Source organism: Xenopus tropicalis, chromosome 7 (genome assembly GCF_000004195.4).
Source record: "Xenopus tropicalis strain Nigerian chromosome 7, UCB_Xtro_10.0, whole genome shotgun sequence".
Lineage (NCBI taxonomy): Eukaryota > Metazoa > Chordata > Amphibia > Anura > Pipidae > Xenopus > Xenopus tropicalis.
The window spans coordinates 49,886,680-49,905,100 of record NC_030683.2 but is presented as its reverse complement, the minus strand read 5'-3'; the positions used below and the strand labels follow the sequence as shown (position 1 = coordinate 49,905,100).

The following is an 18,421-nucleotide window of genomic DNA, read 5'->3' as shown; positions in this document are numbered from 1 at the left end:
CAAAAATTCCAAATTTTTCGAGTTGAAAGCATTGTTAAAACTCGAATGGGAGTTATTTTCAAAACTAATATTTTTCTGGGAATAACGAAAAAAAAAAACAAGTTCTAGTGAAAACCCACTTGTTAATCTCGAAATTATCTAGTGTTTATAAACAGTTTAGTAGTGAAAGATATATTTTCAGAGCTGGATATTGCTCAAATTATTTTGCCCCATATACACTATGCAAAGGAGAGCAATGATTCAGACACGATAGTCCTCAGCTACAGCCCACTAGCATTCCACAGAATGTAGTGGTCAACTGCTTAATGTCACATTCTGACGTACTGAAACTCATTAAAAATGTTCCTAACACAGTATAATCTATTTTTTTTTTTTTTAACTAATACATTAAATCTATAAAAACAATTGCCATTGAGTACACAGTATTTTTTTTTTTTATTATTACAGGCATGAGATCATTTATCTGGAAATCAGATATGCAGAAAGCTCTGAATTACAGAAAGGCCATCTCTAATGTAATCCATTGTAATCAAATAGCTCTATTTTTTTTTTTTTTTTTTAAATGAATAATAAAACAGTACCGTTTACCTGTCGGTAACTACTGGTAAGTTGCATAAATCCATATTGGGGGCAAAACAATCCTATTGGGCTTATTTATTGTTTAAATACTTTTAGTAGACATAAGGTGTGGTGATCCAAATTACAGAAAAGCCCCTTATCTGGAAAATCCCAGGTACCAAGTATTCTGGATAAGTCCCCATACCTGTACAGAGAAAAAGGAAATCCTACAAAAAAAAAAAAAAAAGTTTGCTGCATAATGGGCTTTCACTGGCTTGAGTCAGTTCATTTTTATCCATTTTCTTGCAAGTGGAATTGCGGGGTCTGTATTTTTTCACGTTGGAGGTAGAAGAAGAACTATACTATATCTAGGGCTTTCTTAGTATGTTGACTATAATTATATATTGTGAAAGCTTGTTTTGTGAGAGATAGCAAATGTTTAATTATATGCAAACAGAATACAAAAATATACTTGAAATAAGTTTTTTTTAATGTGTTTGATTAACTTGTCAAGTCATGCAGTTATAAACTTAGAAAAAAGCCAATGTGCATATCATACATGTGCCAAGGCTTCTGAGAAGCCCTTGGAACTATGCAGGGCTAGCCTTATATTAAAAAAATGTTAAATATATCAGCTAAATAGTAACATCTACACAGTATTTTTCAGGTGGTTAGGAGAGTCAAAGCTTTTGCAGTCATGGTCAGTGATTAATGCAACATTGAGCACCTAAATAACCGTTTTCTTCACAGATAAGGCTAATGCCAGATGAGGCGTAGGGCGGGTATTTTCCGCAAGCGGAAAAGAATTTGCTGAAAATACCACCCTACACCTCCTACATGTGCCTGCACCCGAATTAATAGGATACACTCGGGTGCAGGCACATGTAGCCAAATACGCATAAAAATGCTAGACTTTCAAACTCTCGCGGTTTTATGCATATTTCCGCTACATATGCCTGCACCTGGGCGTATTCTATTAATTCGGGTGCAGGCACAAGTAGGAGGTGTAGAGCAGCATTTTCAGCAATCGTTATTCCGCTTGCTGAAGATATGCCCCTTACGCCTCGTCTGACATCAGTCTAACACTGCTTAGCCAATGATATCTGTGACATGTTGTAGATCCCTGGGTCAAAGTCATGCAGTTTATGGCAAATTGCATATAGGGAGCTTTCAGTCCCATTAAAAGGACTACAATAGACATTTACTCCAGCATGGTTACTTTGCATATACAGTATGGGGGGAGATTCACCAAATTAAAAGGAAACTGAAATTAAGATTAAAAAAATAAAAAATATTAAATGTTAAATTCACATAAGCCTTCATCTGTTTTGTGAATGCAGCAGTTTTGTTTACACTTTGTGTGTTAAATTGCTGTTTCAGAATGTTACTGTGGTGTAAGCTGTACTCCAAATAAGTAAATCTTGAGTACCATTATCTCCATATGTTTTGGAAGTCAAATTCATGAAGATGGGGAGTTAAACTGGAGAAATTTTTACTCCAAGGTTTATGCAAAAAAAAAAAAAAAAAAATAATAATGTTGTTCAGGCAATTGTGAATTTGTCTTATAATAATTTTCTGGATTAATTGAATTCCAAATTCATCTTAATTCCAATTTTGTGAATCTTTACACCCCCTCCCCTATTTCTTATATTTTCTTCCCTCTCATTAAAACAAATATAACATAACTTTAAGAGAATCATGTTCCAGCAGCGAAGCTCAAAAATGGCCTGCAGAATTTAATCTGCAACAAATCAATAAAAAGGTGTTCTTAATCCACAAAGTGCATTATTATGAAGGGCTTAATCTAGAAGTATTTTCGAAGCAATCCAATAAACAGTTATCAGAAGAGATTTTAGCTTTTATTTCTATAGTAGGTCAGAACTGAACTTAAAAAAGCCCCTGCCTTTCTAAAATTAAAAGGTACATGTAAGGATTTCGCTCTCAGACATGGCAAAGAAATGACATTGCTAAAAACCCAGCAATGGCTCATGACTTGAGCTACAGTGGGTACTATTAAAAAAAAAAAAAAAAAAACACACAACAGCATACACCTTGTTTCTAAGGCAGTAAGTGGTTAACTTGAACTTCAGTTCATCACCTGATCAGTTACAATAAATCACTGGTTAAACAGCAATCATTTCTGGAGACCACACAATCCCACAGGAATTTGAGACTGTGCCCCATAAAAATTTAGATGAACAGATAACCAAGTAGGTGCCAAGAGGTAAATGATAAAGAATTTAGTTAATTCCTATGCATGCGGCTATTTGACAATTTATACACCAATAGTGTAAGTTTACAAAAAAAAAATCCAAAAAATAATGGACGGAAGCATCTGGAATTGGAGTCCTCTACGACGCGGCACAAACCTTAAATGGGTTAAGGGGGGGGAGATTTAAAAAACAAAAAGCCTCTGTTACATGTAAACATATATGAAAAGGTTTTTATGAAAAAGATGGCAAATATAGTGATCCAACAGGTTTCCTTCTTTATGTGAAAGTCAGGCCAGCCTCATTGTACACCTTGAATACTTTTTCTATAGCATTTACGTAGGCAGCGGTTCTTAGGTCCAAACCAAGGTTGTACTTCATAGCAGTACGCATGATTTGCTGTAATGGAATAAATTGAATATTGCATCAGAAACAGACAACGCAGACAGGCTTTTACAATTATTTTTCTAGTGTAACTAGCCAATGTTTTTTTCCTATTTTAAATTAAGTCTATTTATGGGTACAGCTCTCCATGGTGTTGCTATATTATAACAAAGTCCCTATTGCTTAAAGAGATTCTATCACAGGAAAAAATGTTTTTCTTCTAAATGTTAATAGCACTACTCCAACAAAATTCCGCACTGAAATGTTTTTTTTTTTAGATTTTTCCCAGGTGCCCACAGCCATGTGACTATAAACTTTAGTCGCTTGAAGGGTGAGCTGCAAGTAAGAGTGATATCACCCCTCCTTCCCTTTTCCCCTAGTAGCTGATCAGCAGAACAATGGGTAAGTAACAAGATGGCAGCTCACTGGCACTTCCGCTGAAAGATTCAACAGCCTAAACTAATGGTAATTTTATTTCTATGATCAATAACCCCAGATCCTATAAACATTATACAGCGAGGGGCAGAAGTAGTAGCACCACCAGAAAAATTCTCAACATAAGGAAACAACTCTGGTTTAGTCACTAGGATACTGAAAGCAAAGATAGACCTAGGATCAAAAGGCTTCAAAAGCAATTTTATGACACGTGTTCCTCTGGCCATATTTTGGGTGGCTCCTTTTGACCAATATAAAAATATTTGGGGAATTCTATCTATTGCTTATGAACATATGTTTTAGCATCTGCAACTTACCCTTGCAGATCGTTCCATTGTGTATGCCAAGCCAGAATGGACAATATCTTTCTCAGATGCACCCTGCACAAAAAAAAAAAAAACCACATATGCTTTGTTTTCTCAAGTAATATTCATTAAAAATGAATATGGCTAGAAATGCCATATTTTATATTATAAACTTTTTAGAGGAAGGGTGAGTAAACTGGAGAGAGCATAAAAATGTGGGACAAAACAGGTTTCTGGGACAGAAAAAAGCAGGATAGGGAAAGAGTAATTAGCCAAATAAGGTTGGGGAAAGAGCAAAAAAAAGAGGAAAAATAACTTCTAACAATGTGTGTAAAACATTGGTAAGGTGTGCCCACCAAAGTTTTGTAACTGCCCTGTATGGCACTAATTTACACATGAACAATTCAAATATATTTGTTTAAATTAGTTGGACTTACTAATAAAAAGATTTGTGTAGCGGGGATTCTGTTTCTTAAACCCCCATTTTCAAAGTTTCTCAAATAGTGAAGTCTTTCTAGCTGAACTACCTGACAGTGTGTGACAAACTTTTAGAATTTAATGTCAAATAAGCAGCTGGTACTTACAGATATTCTAGCCTGGAATTCTGCTGTTGGCACAACTGGGATGGATCCACCATGTTTTCCAAACTTTCTTTCTAAGCTCTCTTGGACAGACACTAAAGGAAAGAAGCACAGGTTATTTATTATTTTAAATCAACAACTAATTAAATATAAGTATATGGAGGAAAAAACCCTGACTGTACTTACTAAGCAAATGGTAGTTTGAGTCCCGCTCATATTTGAAGGTCAAGCGTCCATAGCTAACATGATTGAGATTTTTAAGCCACTCAAAATAAGAAACTGTGACACCACCAGCATTCAAATACAGATCCTGAAAAATAAATTTTATTAAAAAATAGAAATATTAAGCTAGTAAGGCTATACAGGTACTGAAATTAATATGCACATTCATTCTTAGGACATTTCTAATAAAGCATAGATTTGGGTTAATCAATGTTTTGCACTTTTTTAAAAAAAAGTTTTGTTCAACTATGACTCTGAATAACATTTTTTTAAATGAGCTTATTTAGTAGTATAAAAGTTGCAAAATTCCCAAAATATACATTAATTTATTTTACAGACGTGCAGGATTTCTCAGATTGAAAGGAAATCATGATATCTTTTTCTAAATTTTAAGAATCATTTTCTACCCCCACCACTTAAGGCCAAAAAATCATTCATGGCTAAGGGCACACTATGCAGATGATCTGCTTTTCTCCACGCAGGTTTATGGTTTATACAGGAGCAGTGGCCAGCTCCATGTTTTAGCACCCACTCTTCCCAGCTACAGTCAGGTAATCCCAATGGGCCAATAAAAGGACAACCATTTGGGGGTTTTGACTTTGAAAGCAAGTAAATTTCAGGTAAAGCTACTAAGCTACTATACTGAAACAGTAAGATTAATGAATCAGATAAAAGTGAGTGTAGGACTGGCCAGAATTTTGTTGTCAAAGCCTCATTGCACCCCAAATAAGTGGTGAGCAAAAACTACTATGTTAAATTATGTGACAGAGTTCTATCCCTAATTAGAGAAACAAATGCTGATGGATTTCAAATGAAAACAATTTCCCCCCAGTCTAAAAGGACTGGCAAGGGCAGATGGTCATGTCATATGAGAAACTTACTGGAATGACCATGATGTTTCTTTCAAGGAAGATTTTGTCAGCTTCTGGGGTTGTAGGACCATTGGCCCCTTCTGCAATAATCTATTTAGGGAAAAGGAAGAACGATTTTGAAATATAGCAAACAAAGTTTAGGAAATAATATTATTGTATAGAGAGCCCCTTACCTTAGCCTTTATCTTATGTGCATTAGACTTTGTCAGTTGCTTCTCACTAGCAGCTGGGATAAGAATGTCACAATCTGCTTCTAAAATGTTTCCATCATATGGCTGGGCCTTCGGAAACCCAACAATGGTTCCATGTTGCTATTTAAAAAAAACAAAAAAAAAAAAATAGTTTCTATGAATTTTAAAATAGATATTACGTTGTGGAACTTGGATATGCTGCCATGTTGACTCCATTATGTCAGATTTAAGCAAAAGGTCAATATACAAACTAAATATAAGATTAAATTTAGGGCATTCTAAAAACACTGAGAAAAATAGTGTTATGAATAGGATAAAGATGAATACTCAAAATGAATTATTTGCAATGTATTTGTTGTAGCAAAATGCTCTGGACAATTAAACAGATGTGCATCTGTGGAACAGTATGAAAATAGCACCATCTTATGGTATTAAAGGATGCCTCCAAGCTCATTCTCCGTACACTGTGACTCGCACAAAATAATCCCTCAAAACCATGACTACAATAATCACACAGTCAACATGCAGGACTTTTATTCTGAATGCAATTTTCTTAAAATACATCTTTAGCTATTTAGTATAACAGCTATTCTATCACTTTTCTATATATGAAATAGGAACACTGGAAAAATCTTCTAGTGACAAAGGGGTAGGTGCATTAATTCAAGAGGGATCAACATGATGTATACAGATTTAACAGACTCGCTTCATTTCATCCAGTTCATATCAATTTCACACAAACTAACTAGAAAATCATGTCTCTCTTCTTATTTGCCTGGGAAACAAATACAAACATTTCTGATATGCTACTAACAGGATTAGATATCCTGAGGATGTTCCCCAAAAACACCCTGCGTTTTCAGGGCTATAACCCATCCAACTTCTTGGCCTTGGTCACAATACAATACTGAGTCCTGGTCATGGTACTGCAGAAATTTTAAAATCTCAGTACCTCTTTAAATGTTTCTATTTTGAGCAAGGTTGCACAAGCAGATTCTTTCCTCCTGTATCCAATGTCTGCATGATATGGAATCCGAGTATTCCACACATAGTGAGAGCGCAGAAATTACCCTTCACAAAAGGAGGCGAGAGGGCAAAAGCTACTTGGCGTCTAAGCACATCTCTTAAATCTGTTACTTGACACATACAGCATTTGGCATATACAAAAGACAGAGGAATCTTAACTCCCCCATTTTCAGCTATGCTAAATCATGAATAGCCAAATCAGACAATTTCAGATAACTTAGGTTTATCTACTGTTCTAGCCAGCTAACATCTTTCAGGGTATGTTGCTCCAAAGTCTGCAGCAGCAACTATAATAGTTAAATGAGATGTTGCTATAGCATGATTTAGGGCCAGATTTATCAAAATTAGAGCTCACCACAGAAAAATTCACATGCTTTCTATTCATTCCTATGGGATTTTTAAAGGGGTCCTGACACCCAGACATAAAAAGCTATATCATTTTCAAATTAAACATGAAATCCACATTTAATTTATTTTATTAACACATCAATACCCATTAAATACCCCATAAATTAATTTAAAAATCCCAGCTGTCAATCATATATTGCTTATGCCTTAGGCACAGAGGCGGAGCAGACAATTACTTTTACTTTTCATTTAGCACTTGCTTTCCCCCTCCCTTCTCACCATCTAATTGTGTAGCCAGTGCATAGTAATGTGCACCCTGTCCCCTTTTCTGGAACATAACATTTTGGAGAAATACAAAGCTTGCCTCAATAACAGTGTCCATAAAATGGCACCTGCCTGCTTGCAGGGATTGTGTAATTCCAAGATTTATAATCACTTCTATAATTTAAGTGAAAAGATTTATTTTGCTTGACAAACACAATAGAAAAAAAATTGCAATTTTTTTTTTCTTAGGGCGACAGGTCCCCTTTAAAAGTGTTTTTATTAATTGGCCAAAGTTAGAGTTCGCCACTTGATAAATACACTTCTAAAAATCTCATGGAAATGAATATAAAGTGAGTGAATTTTTCTTTGGTGAGCTCTTCTCACATTTTTATAAATCTGCCCCATAATGTTATTCTGGGGCAAGTTGCACTAGGCCTTCTAATATTTTTGGAGGGTTCTGAATTAACTTAATCAGCATTTACAGAGATGACATTTAAATGTCATTTTAAACTTAGCTTCCAGTCACTGACAACTCTGTAACAATTTAAAGGGAACCATAATCCTAAAATTGCTTCCCCAATCAGAGTGATTGGGAGAACCAATAGTCCCAGTTCGGGCAGCCATGTTGTGGCATTGGCATGTTCATAAGAGAGAGCCACAACTTGCTCATTATGCATATGTGTGCGATGTAGGAGGGTGAGCGGCCTCCACAGTTTCCTTTGTAACACTGATGAGCATAGTGAGCAAGCGTAGAGTCTCACTCATTATGTGCATGCACGCTAAATTACATGGCCGCCCACACCAGGAGCTCTCTCCTGGTGAGGGAGGCCTACCACCAGCAGGGATTGTTTTAAGGAAAAAAAAAACAGAAAAAAAAACTATTTTGTTTCCCTCAACTGGAGTTCAGGCTCTATTAGCCCACACCTCTGGTGGGAAAGCAAATTTAGGGTAAATAGATGTCCTTTAGGTGACTAACTAGAAAATAACAGGCTCACAAGCTACATTCTAGATGCTAGATCACTGAACAGAGGGTTATAGAAAGGCAAATACCATATACAGGAAGACAAAAATAAATGCCTGTTTTTGGTGAGCTTTTCCTTTGAAAAAAGAAAAAAAAAAATATTACATTCCAGATTGCATTTTGTTTTGTTTAATAAAATAATTTTTTCAGCAATTCTATTTAAAACAAAACAAAAAAAACTTACTAGTTTGTAGTCCTCTAGCTCTTTAGGGTCAATTCCATTTGGGTTCCAGATGGTCCCATCAATTTCACCAATTCCAACACATTTAGCACCAAATCGGTGAAGATATCGCATAGAGTGAAGGCCCACATTACCAAATCCCTAAAAGAAATTGGATATATAAATAAATGTCACATATAGGCTACAAATAGCTTATTTTGCAAAAAAAAAAAAAAAAATTATATATATTTTATAGTAGATTACCTTTCAGGCCTACACATTTATTTTGTTATACACTGGATCTGTTATACAGGAGGCTGAGATCATTTAAAGCACTCTACAAACGTATAGACCCAATAATATTAAATTTGCAGATGTGTTAAGTTATACACAGGCTATGCACAGGCTGATTTCGCTGCCTCATCTCAGAGTTGGCAGCTTATCTGTTTTGCGTGGGTTAGAAAAGAATGTAAAATCCATCTCCAAGCTTCATAAACTTGGTATGTATAAAATCTGCCGACCAACACTGGTAGATGCTTACTTATTGTATAAAAGTTCCCACATGTTATTAAAGCTCCCTGTTTCAACCCCATTTTTTGTTTATAAAGGCTATTGAGCTCATTTAAGTCTGTAACTACAAAGAGCAAATTGCAATTTCAAGTGTGATCACCAGGTTTTTTTTCTCAAATATTTTTTGCCACAATTCCAGAGTCACTGTAGGTTGCATTAAAACTGACAAATGCACTGCACACGATTTGCCAAAATTAACACAATTATGTGTTTTTGTTTTTTCACAATTCAGGTGCACACGTGGCAAACATTTTTTAATTTCTGGTGTTCAGCGTGCAAGTGGTATGTGTGCCCTACAATTTTGGCAAAACTGTGCTCTGCGATTGAACCTGGTCAGGAGGTGGCAGTAGCTCCAGGGTTCCCCTGCATTAATAGGAACAGCAGAGCCTGATTCCGAATGGAAGGGAAGACTGAGCAGGGTTAAATACAACTATATGAAGTGAAAAGGGTGCATTTTATGCACAATTGACTGCAGGGAAAAGAACAAGTTGCCTGCTGCACTTGTGGTAGTAAAGTAGTTTTTTGGGGTCTCTTATTTGGAAGACTTAGGGGCAGAGTTATCAAAATGTGCAGAAGAACTCACCCACTCTATTCATTCCTATGGGATTTTTAAAAGCGTGTTTATCAAATGGTGAACATTCACCCATTGATAAATACACTTTTAAAAATACTATAGAAGTGAATAAAAAGTGGGTGAATTTTTGTGGTGTGCTTTAATCTCATTTTGATAAATCTGCCCCTTAGACTACATAAGACTTTAATTTTGCATAACATTTGAAATCTACCCTCATCTGAGCCTTTAAAAAGATTTGTTTGTTATATTTTGCTTTGCTCTGCTGTACTGCTCAAATAATTTGGTTTGCACAATGTCATTGTTATATTGGAATAGTTGCTCTGCAATTATCTGGACATTTTTTACATCATTTAGTTCTCATTTGTACATACAACTAAAAACCAACTATAACAAATAGAATAATAAGAACCTGAAAGTTTAAAATTGACGATAGTGACCCTCCTAAAATCACTAAGCAAATATCACTGCTTTTAATGGCAATGGCCAACGGTGAGATTAGTCACCCACGGTAGCAGAGACTTAACTGTGGGTGACTAACCCCCCATGGGCCATCAGCCTAAAAAGCAAAATCACTAATTTAAGATAACATTCAATTTAAGAGCTCCAAGCATGCCTCAGTGGGCACTTTCCAAAGACAGTGTATAGATTTTTTTTTTTTTTTAATTACAAAGGTAACAGAATCAATTGTTAAATTTTCCACTTATGTGGCTGCCCATCACATCTGTATTTTTTTTTTTTTGTCATTTTCTCCTCTGTCCTGTCATCCAGAGACTGTATACTGTATAACGCCTGATCATAGCATGTACAAACATTAACATAGACCCACCCAAGGAGAACAATTGTTTCTGGCAACTGAATCAGGTCAGTTATAGATCTCCTACATAATATAAAGGGAAGCACTTTCAGTTGACATACAAATGTTACTTCAGTTTACAGAAAATCAGTTCAGTTTTTAAAGACACATGACAAAAAAACCACAAACGGATGCCTATGAAGAAATTTACAATAGCATATGTATAACACGATTGGGTCGTGCTGCAGATTCCCACAACACAAGGACTTACCTGAATGACAAAAGTCTTGTCACCAAACCCAGGAGTCATCCCCAGCTGGCTCATGTAGGAAGCCTCATTGATAAAGTTTTCAATGCCATGAAAGACACCACGACCAGTTGCAGATATACGGCCATGAATACCACCTTGGCTGATGGGTTTTCCAGTTACGCAAGCATGAGCATTGATATCCTGGAAGTGATTTTATAATTCATTACAATTGGGATTCTTCTTCTGAATTATTAACATAATATTAACTTAGCAACTTAGTTTACTTAGCAGTAAACTGCTCTATTTGATATCTTTGGAGTTTTCTAAACAGAAAGAGTTCACATTCAAATAGGAGGGCATGTAGGTGGTAGTAAGTTTGCACTAGAAAAGGTAACCCACCTTATTAAAAGCAATACTTTTATGAAAAGTACAATGTGCTAGAAATGGCTAAAGCAAAAATACAATACATTCTTATACTGTAAATACCATATTGCATAAAGTACACTGTAGAATATCTCTCACAGTTCTACTATTTGTAATTTAAAATTACATGCATGAAAAAAAGAGGCCTTATTTTCAAATGTTTTCAAACCAGGAAGCTATTTAACAGTTTTTTTTATTTATCTGAGATATATGGTTTGAGTGTGCAATTTTTTTTCCCTACTGTGCACAACCATGCAGTTTGTCAGTTGTGCTTTCACCATTACTGACTCATGCTGGAATCAGCCACTTAAATCAGAAAAATGTTGGTGACTCACAGCATGAGTTGGCTGCCAGATGCAAAAAAAAAAAAAAAAAAAAGTTTAGAACTAGGTAAAATCTACGATTTTTATACCACCATCATAATTATGATGGCCTTTGGTACATAATTCCTTTTTTGGATGGTTCTGCTTTAAATGTGTTTATTCATAAAGTAATAGGGATGTTTCACAACATGCATATCCTTAGGCTTACCGTGTAGCCAATTGTATTAGCATAAGTATCTGCAATCCATGACATTTCTCTTTCACCTGTGCTCATGTCTGGAGCAGGAACATCTATGCCTGGTCCTGTTGAAAAAACATGAAGTTATAGGAAGGAAATAAGAGCAACTGCATCAGTACTTCTTATTGAAGCTTACAAGATAGATATATATATATATTAATCCCTGGGCCGGCGCATGCGCAGTACAGTACTGCTTTTTTGTTAAAATTCGGCTTTTCACTCTACTCCACATGTGCAAGCGCGCAAAGACAGAAGCAGGAAGAGGAGACGCTCACTGCTAAAGGTAAAAGGTAAGTGATTAAATCACTTGGGGGTGCCTAATATTTTGGCACCCCCAAGTGACTTAGCCTTTCCTTCACTTTTAAAGCCCATAATTTAAAAAAGGCTAAATAAGTTGCCAGAGTTTGCATATATTACTGGAAGGCTTATAAATCACCTTGTTTTTACTGCACACAACATGCTATTCTAGTTTGTAAAAACAATTGGATGCTGTACCCTTAGATGTAAGTTCCTATTACCTTTGCAGTACAAGTGAAAAGTTTATTGTATGAAAGAAATCAAAACTATGTAGTTTAAACTAAGAATAGTTTCCTATATGACAGGTATGTTTATCAGAAGTATGAAATGCCCTGTTCCAACAGTAACGCTGAGTACAAGACATTAAAAAATATATAATACAGTTACTTTAGTGAAAAGTGTATGTCAGAATGAACATTCCAAAGGTATAAAGGTCAGAAGCCACTGCTTTCCAACATGATAATCAGCCAAATGAAAAACCATGTTTAAGCCGGACTGTCAGTAGCTCAGTGCTCAGTTTAATCTTTTACCAGACACACTGAATGTTGTCACAAAACTGAGGCTAAAGACTTACCAATAAAGCCCTTCTTTGCAAGTTCTATTGTAAACCTTCTAGTTATCTTTTCCAGTTCTGCATCCTATAAAGCAAACATATACACAATTGTGCTTATTAAAAAAATAACTAAAACTGAGAATCTTTTTTTTTTTTTAAATTTAATCAAACTGATGACTCAGCAATAACACCTATTCAATGTCCATGTCCAACTAACTTTGCTATCTCATCCTGAAAATGCTGGTCTAAGTTTAAGCAATTTAACTTTATGGGTATAGTGATACCTCCAATACTCAGACCAAAGTTCCATGTTATCAGCAACTACAGACCTTAGATATACATGAATATTTACGTCACATCCCTTATCAGCCTTTTATGCCCATGTCATTCCCAAATCTCATGATATGGAGAAGGCAATTTTATGGCTTATGGCTCTGCAGCCTTTTAGAAGTAGTGAGAGTCAAGCTGCTGACTGCATAACCCTGGGAAGCAACCCTAGAGCAAGTTAGATCTGATTTTAGGGCCGTGGTAGACGGGGAGATTAGTCGCCCGTGACAAATCTCCCTTGTTGCGGGCGACTAATCTCCCCGATATGCCATCCCACCGGCTTGAATGTAAATCACCGGTGGGATGGCATATGCGGCGCCGCGATTTCCTGAAATCGCAGAAGTTTACTCTCAAGGCAACTTCAGCGATTTCGGGAAATTGCATCGCCGCATATGCCATCCCACTGGCGATTTACATTCAAGCCGGTGTGATGGTATATCGGGGAGATTAGTCGCCCGCAACAGGGGAGATTTGACGCGGGCGACTAATCTCCGTCTACCACGGCCCTTAAAACTGAAATAAAAATTGCCTCGACGTGATGATGTAAGCACATAGGAAGTTGTGTCAGGTTCAAAATAGGCCATCTCCATTCCTTCAAAAAAACTGATCAGAGAGACAGAAGGACTGATTTAACAGGTATAAAAAGTAACTTTTACAGTGGCCTTTTTACTTTTTTTTTATGGAAAATGGATTTTCTAACATGCTGAGAGCATTGTTGGTGGTTTAATAACATTTGGCCATTGAAGGTGAACAACCCCGTTAATGTTTAAGGGATTCCATAATCCCGAAGATTGAGGAAATCTTTAGACCCATCATACTTACAGAATAGTTTCTTGTGTTAATTTTGACACCAGCTTTGGCTCCCCCAAAAGGCACATCTGCAAAAAAAAAAAAAAAAAAGCAATAATAAGTAGCCATCACAAGCATAAATAGATAAAATACAAACACTGTAAAATACTTCAAATAGGTAAGGATATGCTACATTCCTCAAAAGTACTGCTGTTGCACACCCAATAACAAATATTATATATTTCTCAACTTTAAGACTGGATTTAATTTGAGGTTCTATGAAAATTCATAGTGCATACCCAAATTCTAAAGGGGACTGCAAAAGGAAATTCTTTTACAATGAAAAGTGAAGTTTTAAGTTAATTTGCGAATGTCAGTTTTAAATCACTACAACTCAAACAGATGTGTTGGAAACCAATCCTGTTTAATTATGTTTAGGTTATTTTTCTTACTAACTAACAATTAGTGCAGTCTTATACAAAATGGCAACCAAAACTTACCAACTACTGCACATTTGTAGGTCATTAATGATGCCAAGGCTTTCACTTCATCAACACTAACTTCTGTGCTGTAACGAATACCTGAGAAATAAAAAAAAAAAAAGCAATAATAAAATTAGGATGACGATAAAAAATAAACTGACCTTCTGTTACTGAACCCAAGATGTTAGAACTGCTTTTTATATTATATAACTACTGCATGTTGCATTAGTATAAACTGTTGTCACCAGTCTAGTACACAGTGGTCCACTCTACAAAGCTGCAGCTGTAATACTCTTACATTGACAACACAATCACTTTACTATCAGTAACTATCAGTTACTGAAACCTAAGAATGTAACCACTTTTCAGCAATGGGGCATACATATAATTATACAGGTATGGGATCCCTTATCCAGAAAGTTCCAAATAACGGAAATGACATCTCCCATAGACTCCATTATAAGCAAATAATTCTAATTTTTAAAACTGATTTCCTTTTTCCCTGTAATAATAAAACAGTACCATGTACTTGATCCCAACTAAGATATAATTACTCCTTATTGCAGGCAAACCAAGCCTATTGAGTTTATTCAATATTTAAATGATTTTTAGCAGACTTAATTTATGGAGATCCAAATTACAGAAAGATCCCTTATCCGGAAAACCCCAGGTCCTGAACATTCCGGATAATAGGTCCCATACTTGTACCAAGGATTATCAACTTTATAGCACGCTTCTGCTATGTAACTTCAACCCTTCCTACCAGTTTTCATTTTGCAAAAAGATAAATTCCTCTAATAATTTTTGGAATACATAATCTCACCAGGTTCTGGTTTAATTAAAATGAAATCCATGTGACAAAATAATCTTTAATGCTACTTTAAAAACAAGGTGTAGCTCATCTTTGCTATTACCAGCACAAAGTAGTTTTTACACAGATAAATGAAGAAAAAAAAAAAAAAAGAAGAAGTAGTTTTCAGCATGACTCATTGTTAGTTTATTACCACAGTTTCCACTGGCCCAAAATCAAAAGCTTTCTGAATGAAGGCATTTTCCTTGTACCACTCCCTGAAAGCAAAATTGCAACCCTCAGATGTCTCAAAATGAATGATACCTTTTATATACAGATTGTTTTTATATATCTTCACCATTTTGATTTGAAAGCAAAGATGCCCAGATTTGCTCGCCTCCAACTGTTTGTCAACACTGAAATGCAAGTACGGGAAGTGTATTCCCTAATCTTGTTGGATATTCTTTAAATCGGACATACTGTGAGAAAAAACAATACTGTGCCAATGAATTGTCTCATCTAAATATAGAAGGAATGTGCTTTAAAAAGTAGTGTTTCTGGATGATTTATTGAAAATTTCTCAAAAAACCCAACTAGTCCTGGCCATGTTTTACACTTCCTGCTGTCTCCTTTCCAGGCTGTGCAGGGGAGGCTCTGTAAGATAGGAACCAATCAGCAACTAGGCTGACCTGATAGGGAACTGAAGTTGGTCTTTGCTTCTGTGACTGCAGGGCTGTGATTGGCTATCCCCCTCCTGATGCGCTTATGGCAGGGACTGTTAGGCCCACCCCTTATCTGAAACACAGACAGGGACATGAGAGGATCTATAGGGAGCGCCAATAAAGGGGCTATATTTACACAAAGTATATATTTTTAGACCAAAGTGAAACCAGCACCAGATATAATACATAATTATATACAAAATTTAGAGATTTTTTTATTTTATCCTATGTCTCCTTTAAGGTTCTGTTCCCCTTTTAAATGGCTATATTCAGGGATATAGTGAAAAGTGAAGGGATGATTATTTAAACTTGAATATGCATAAAGTCAAAAAGGAAACATCTCATCAGCAGATCCACTTGGACCCTGATGTAACAAGTCAAAAATAGAAAAACAGGTCAAGAAATGTGACAACTTCTGAATATTTACATTAACCATAATGCTCCAAGACTATTCTTTAGATTTAGAGTATTAACAGAGGTGCATTCCAAGGAACTATTCACATAAGCAGGCAATTGTATGTTAGATATTATTGCCTTTAAGGCAAAAATCAGTCTCAGTTGCCACACATCCACCTTAAGAGTTGCAATGCTATGCTTGTTGCAATGCTTTAAAATGTGTATTTGAAATTGCAGAAAGGTTAAATTCCACATTGGTTACTACACTACTCTAAAGATTTCAGGTTAATATGCTATTCTGCACTTATTTTTTTATGTTTATAATGATGAGACATATACAACACCTAAACTTAATGAAATGGTCAGATAAATCAGTCAATGTACAACACTGATCCTCACAGCTGCCCTCTCAGATAAACAAATTCATCTCGCCATGCAAATAAACACATGACATGGCTGCCAATCATGCTCTTTCTAAAGTGGATGAACAGGGAGTATGGAGGTGTCTTCTATTACTTCACACTGTTTGAAGGACAGAACCCTATAAAAAGCTATACTAATAAGGTCCCCTCATGAGGCAAAAAGGGTATAAAGAGCAAAAACGCAGACTCTAATATACATGGCTTTAGACTCTAAAGTACATTATAATGGCAGCATTTGAGGCAAAAACAAATGTATGTATCCAGTTCCCACTTCTGCTTGTTCTGTTTGTTCAATAACTGACAGTGACAGGTACTGGATGTAGTACAATCCTGGCCATTAGTCTAATTTCTGCAATAAGATGCAAATCTTTATTCAATCATGCAAAATTACTATACAAACTGTAATGCAGAGATAATCAGCTTTTTCTTAATGCTACCCTTGTATGAAAGGCTGGCCTATTTATATAATTAACAGTGGTGGAACCTTTTCTAGACTGTAAGCTTTTGCACCCAGTGTCTATTGTACCATTTAATTTTATACTATATCATATTTGCATTGTGCTTAGGGGACTTGTCTATGGTTAGCCTTCCAACACCAATGACATTTAATCATGATCAAATATGGTGTTTCAAATAGTGGTGCTGTTCTTGGCTTTTCTTTCTGAGCACTGAGCGATGGACCCAGCCTAAAGGCCAGCCAGATATGTCTCCTGGAAGCTTTGCTTTAAATGTGATTTGAAGTGGAAGTGTATCTGTTTTACTACATATAAATGGAACTGTGGCTACAAGGCTGATATGGCAATATTTTCATACATACGTTTATTTACATACATATATGTTTATTATATCATATTTATGATAATACATAGGTTTATCAAGCGTATTATAGCTCCCCCGGTAAAGCAGCCTGGAAGCTCTAATGACTGCCATACACGTAGCTTAAGTGCATACAAAGAGGTCATGTCCTCCCTTTCATTCTCACCTCCCTTGCACGGGGTCCGGTGCTGGCTGTGTTGTGCCCGGTAGCCCTCGATCACCTCCCACTCGCCATTGTCCCTTTTAATAGGGAAGCTGACACTCAGGACGTGGTTGCAGGGTTTTATGATGCGCAGGATCCCCCTCACCCGCAGCCTCTTCTGCTCCTCCGTCTCGCGTGTCCTTAAGTCCTCCACCAACTTGTCCTCCACAATGCCGGCGCCCCTGTCGAAGAATCCCTCCACCATCTTGAAGAAGTTGGGGTCATCGTCTCCGTTGACGGCATGGCTGTAGCGACGCAGAATGGGTGCGGCAGAGATCGGCAAGACACTGTCAGCAGTGCAGGAAGCCAGAGCTCCCCCTCCGCGGGAAACCAGCTCCCCCAGGTATCGGTACATTGTTACGGGACGGTGAAGAGAACGCAGAAAGACTTGGAGGGTTAATGACAGCAGCGGCCGCTAGTGCTGTGACAGCAGGGAGGGTTATGCGCAGCCGCTCACTTTATATGGTGAGAGCGTCCGGCCGGGAGTGGGCGGGGCAATAGCGGGCGCCTGGGTAATGGGGGGGGAGCGTTCCTGCGGGGAAGTGGGATTGCGCTACATTGCTTTATTTACTCAGCTCTGGTGTTTTTTCTATGTTCTATGGAATTTAATACACAGGCAGAAGGCGGCGTGACATACCCACCAATCCAGCTGAATTTGATTTGAAAGGAATTTACTACTTTTAAAAACGCTCTGGCTGTTGTGGAGCGATCTGGTGGGAATCACAGCAATATGCTTGTTCTTATGCTTAGCGTAGCGCCGCTAATGGCCGCTGTCAGAGCGCCTGCTTTGCAAATCTGCATAGAAGAGTTTGAGTGATCTTAGCTCAAAGTACATCCTCTCCCTACTGGCACACATGGTTGTTTATAATACGTTTGA

General features: G+C 36.8%; 1 protein-coding gene across 2 annotated transcripts; it reads right to left on the bottom strand.

Moving 5' to 3' along the window:
* Positions 1-1,025: 1,025 nt before the first annotated feature.
* Positions 1,026-18,002, bottom strand: glud1 (glutamate dehydrogenase 1). Of its 2 annotated transcripts, NM_001011138.1 has the most exon segments (14): positions 1,026-1,401; positions 2,286-3,167; positions 3,905-3,967; positions 4,477-4,568; positions 4,660-4,783; positions 5,577-5,657; positions 5,741-5,878; positions 8,602-8,739; positions 10,786-10,965; positions 11,719-11,813; positions 12,620-12,683; positions 13,748-13,803; positions 14,215-14,295; positions 17,509-17,948. In NM_001011138.1, coding segments are annotated over 13 exon segments (1,623 nt in total). In that variant the 5' UTR covers positions 17,900-17,948; the 3' UTR covers positions 1,026-1,401; positions 2,286-3,047.
* Between the last annotated feature and the right edge of the window lie 419 nt (positions 18,003-18,421).

Bases quoted from the DNA above. Each gene is read 5' to 3' on its own strand.
- glud1 (XM_012966507.3), bottom strand. From the start codon at position 17,899: ATGTACCGATACCTGGGGGAGCTGGTTTCCCGCGGAGGGGGAGCTCTG. The intron at 11,814-12,619 runs GTAAGTCTTTAG...TTTTTTCAACAG, and splicing joins TGCAAAGAAGGGCTTTATTG to GACCAGGCATAGATGTTCCT. The intron at 5,879-8,601 runs GTAAGTTTTTTT...TTTTTTAAATAG, and splicing joins AGCTAGAGGACTACAAACTA to CAACATGGAACCATTGTTGG.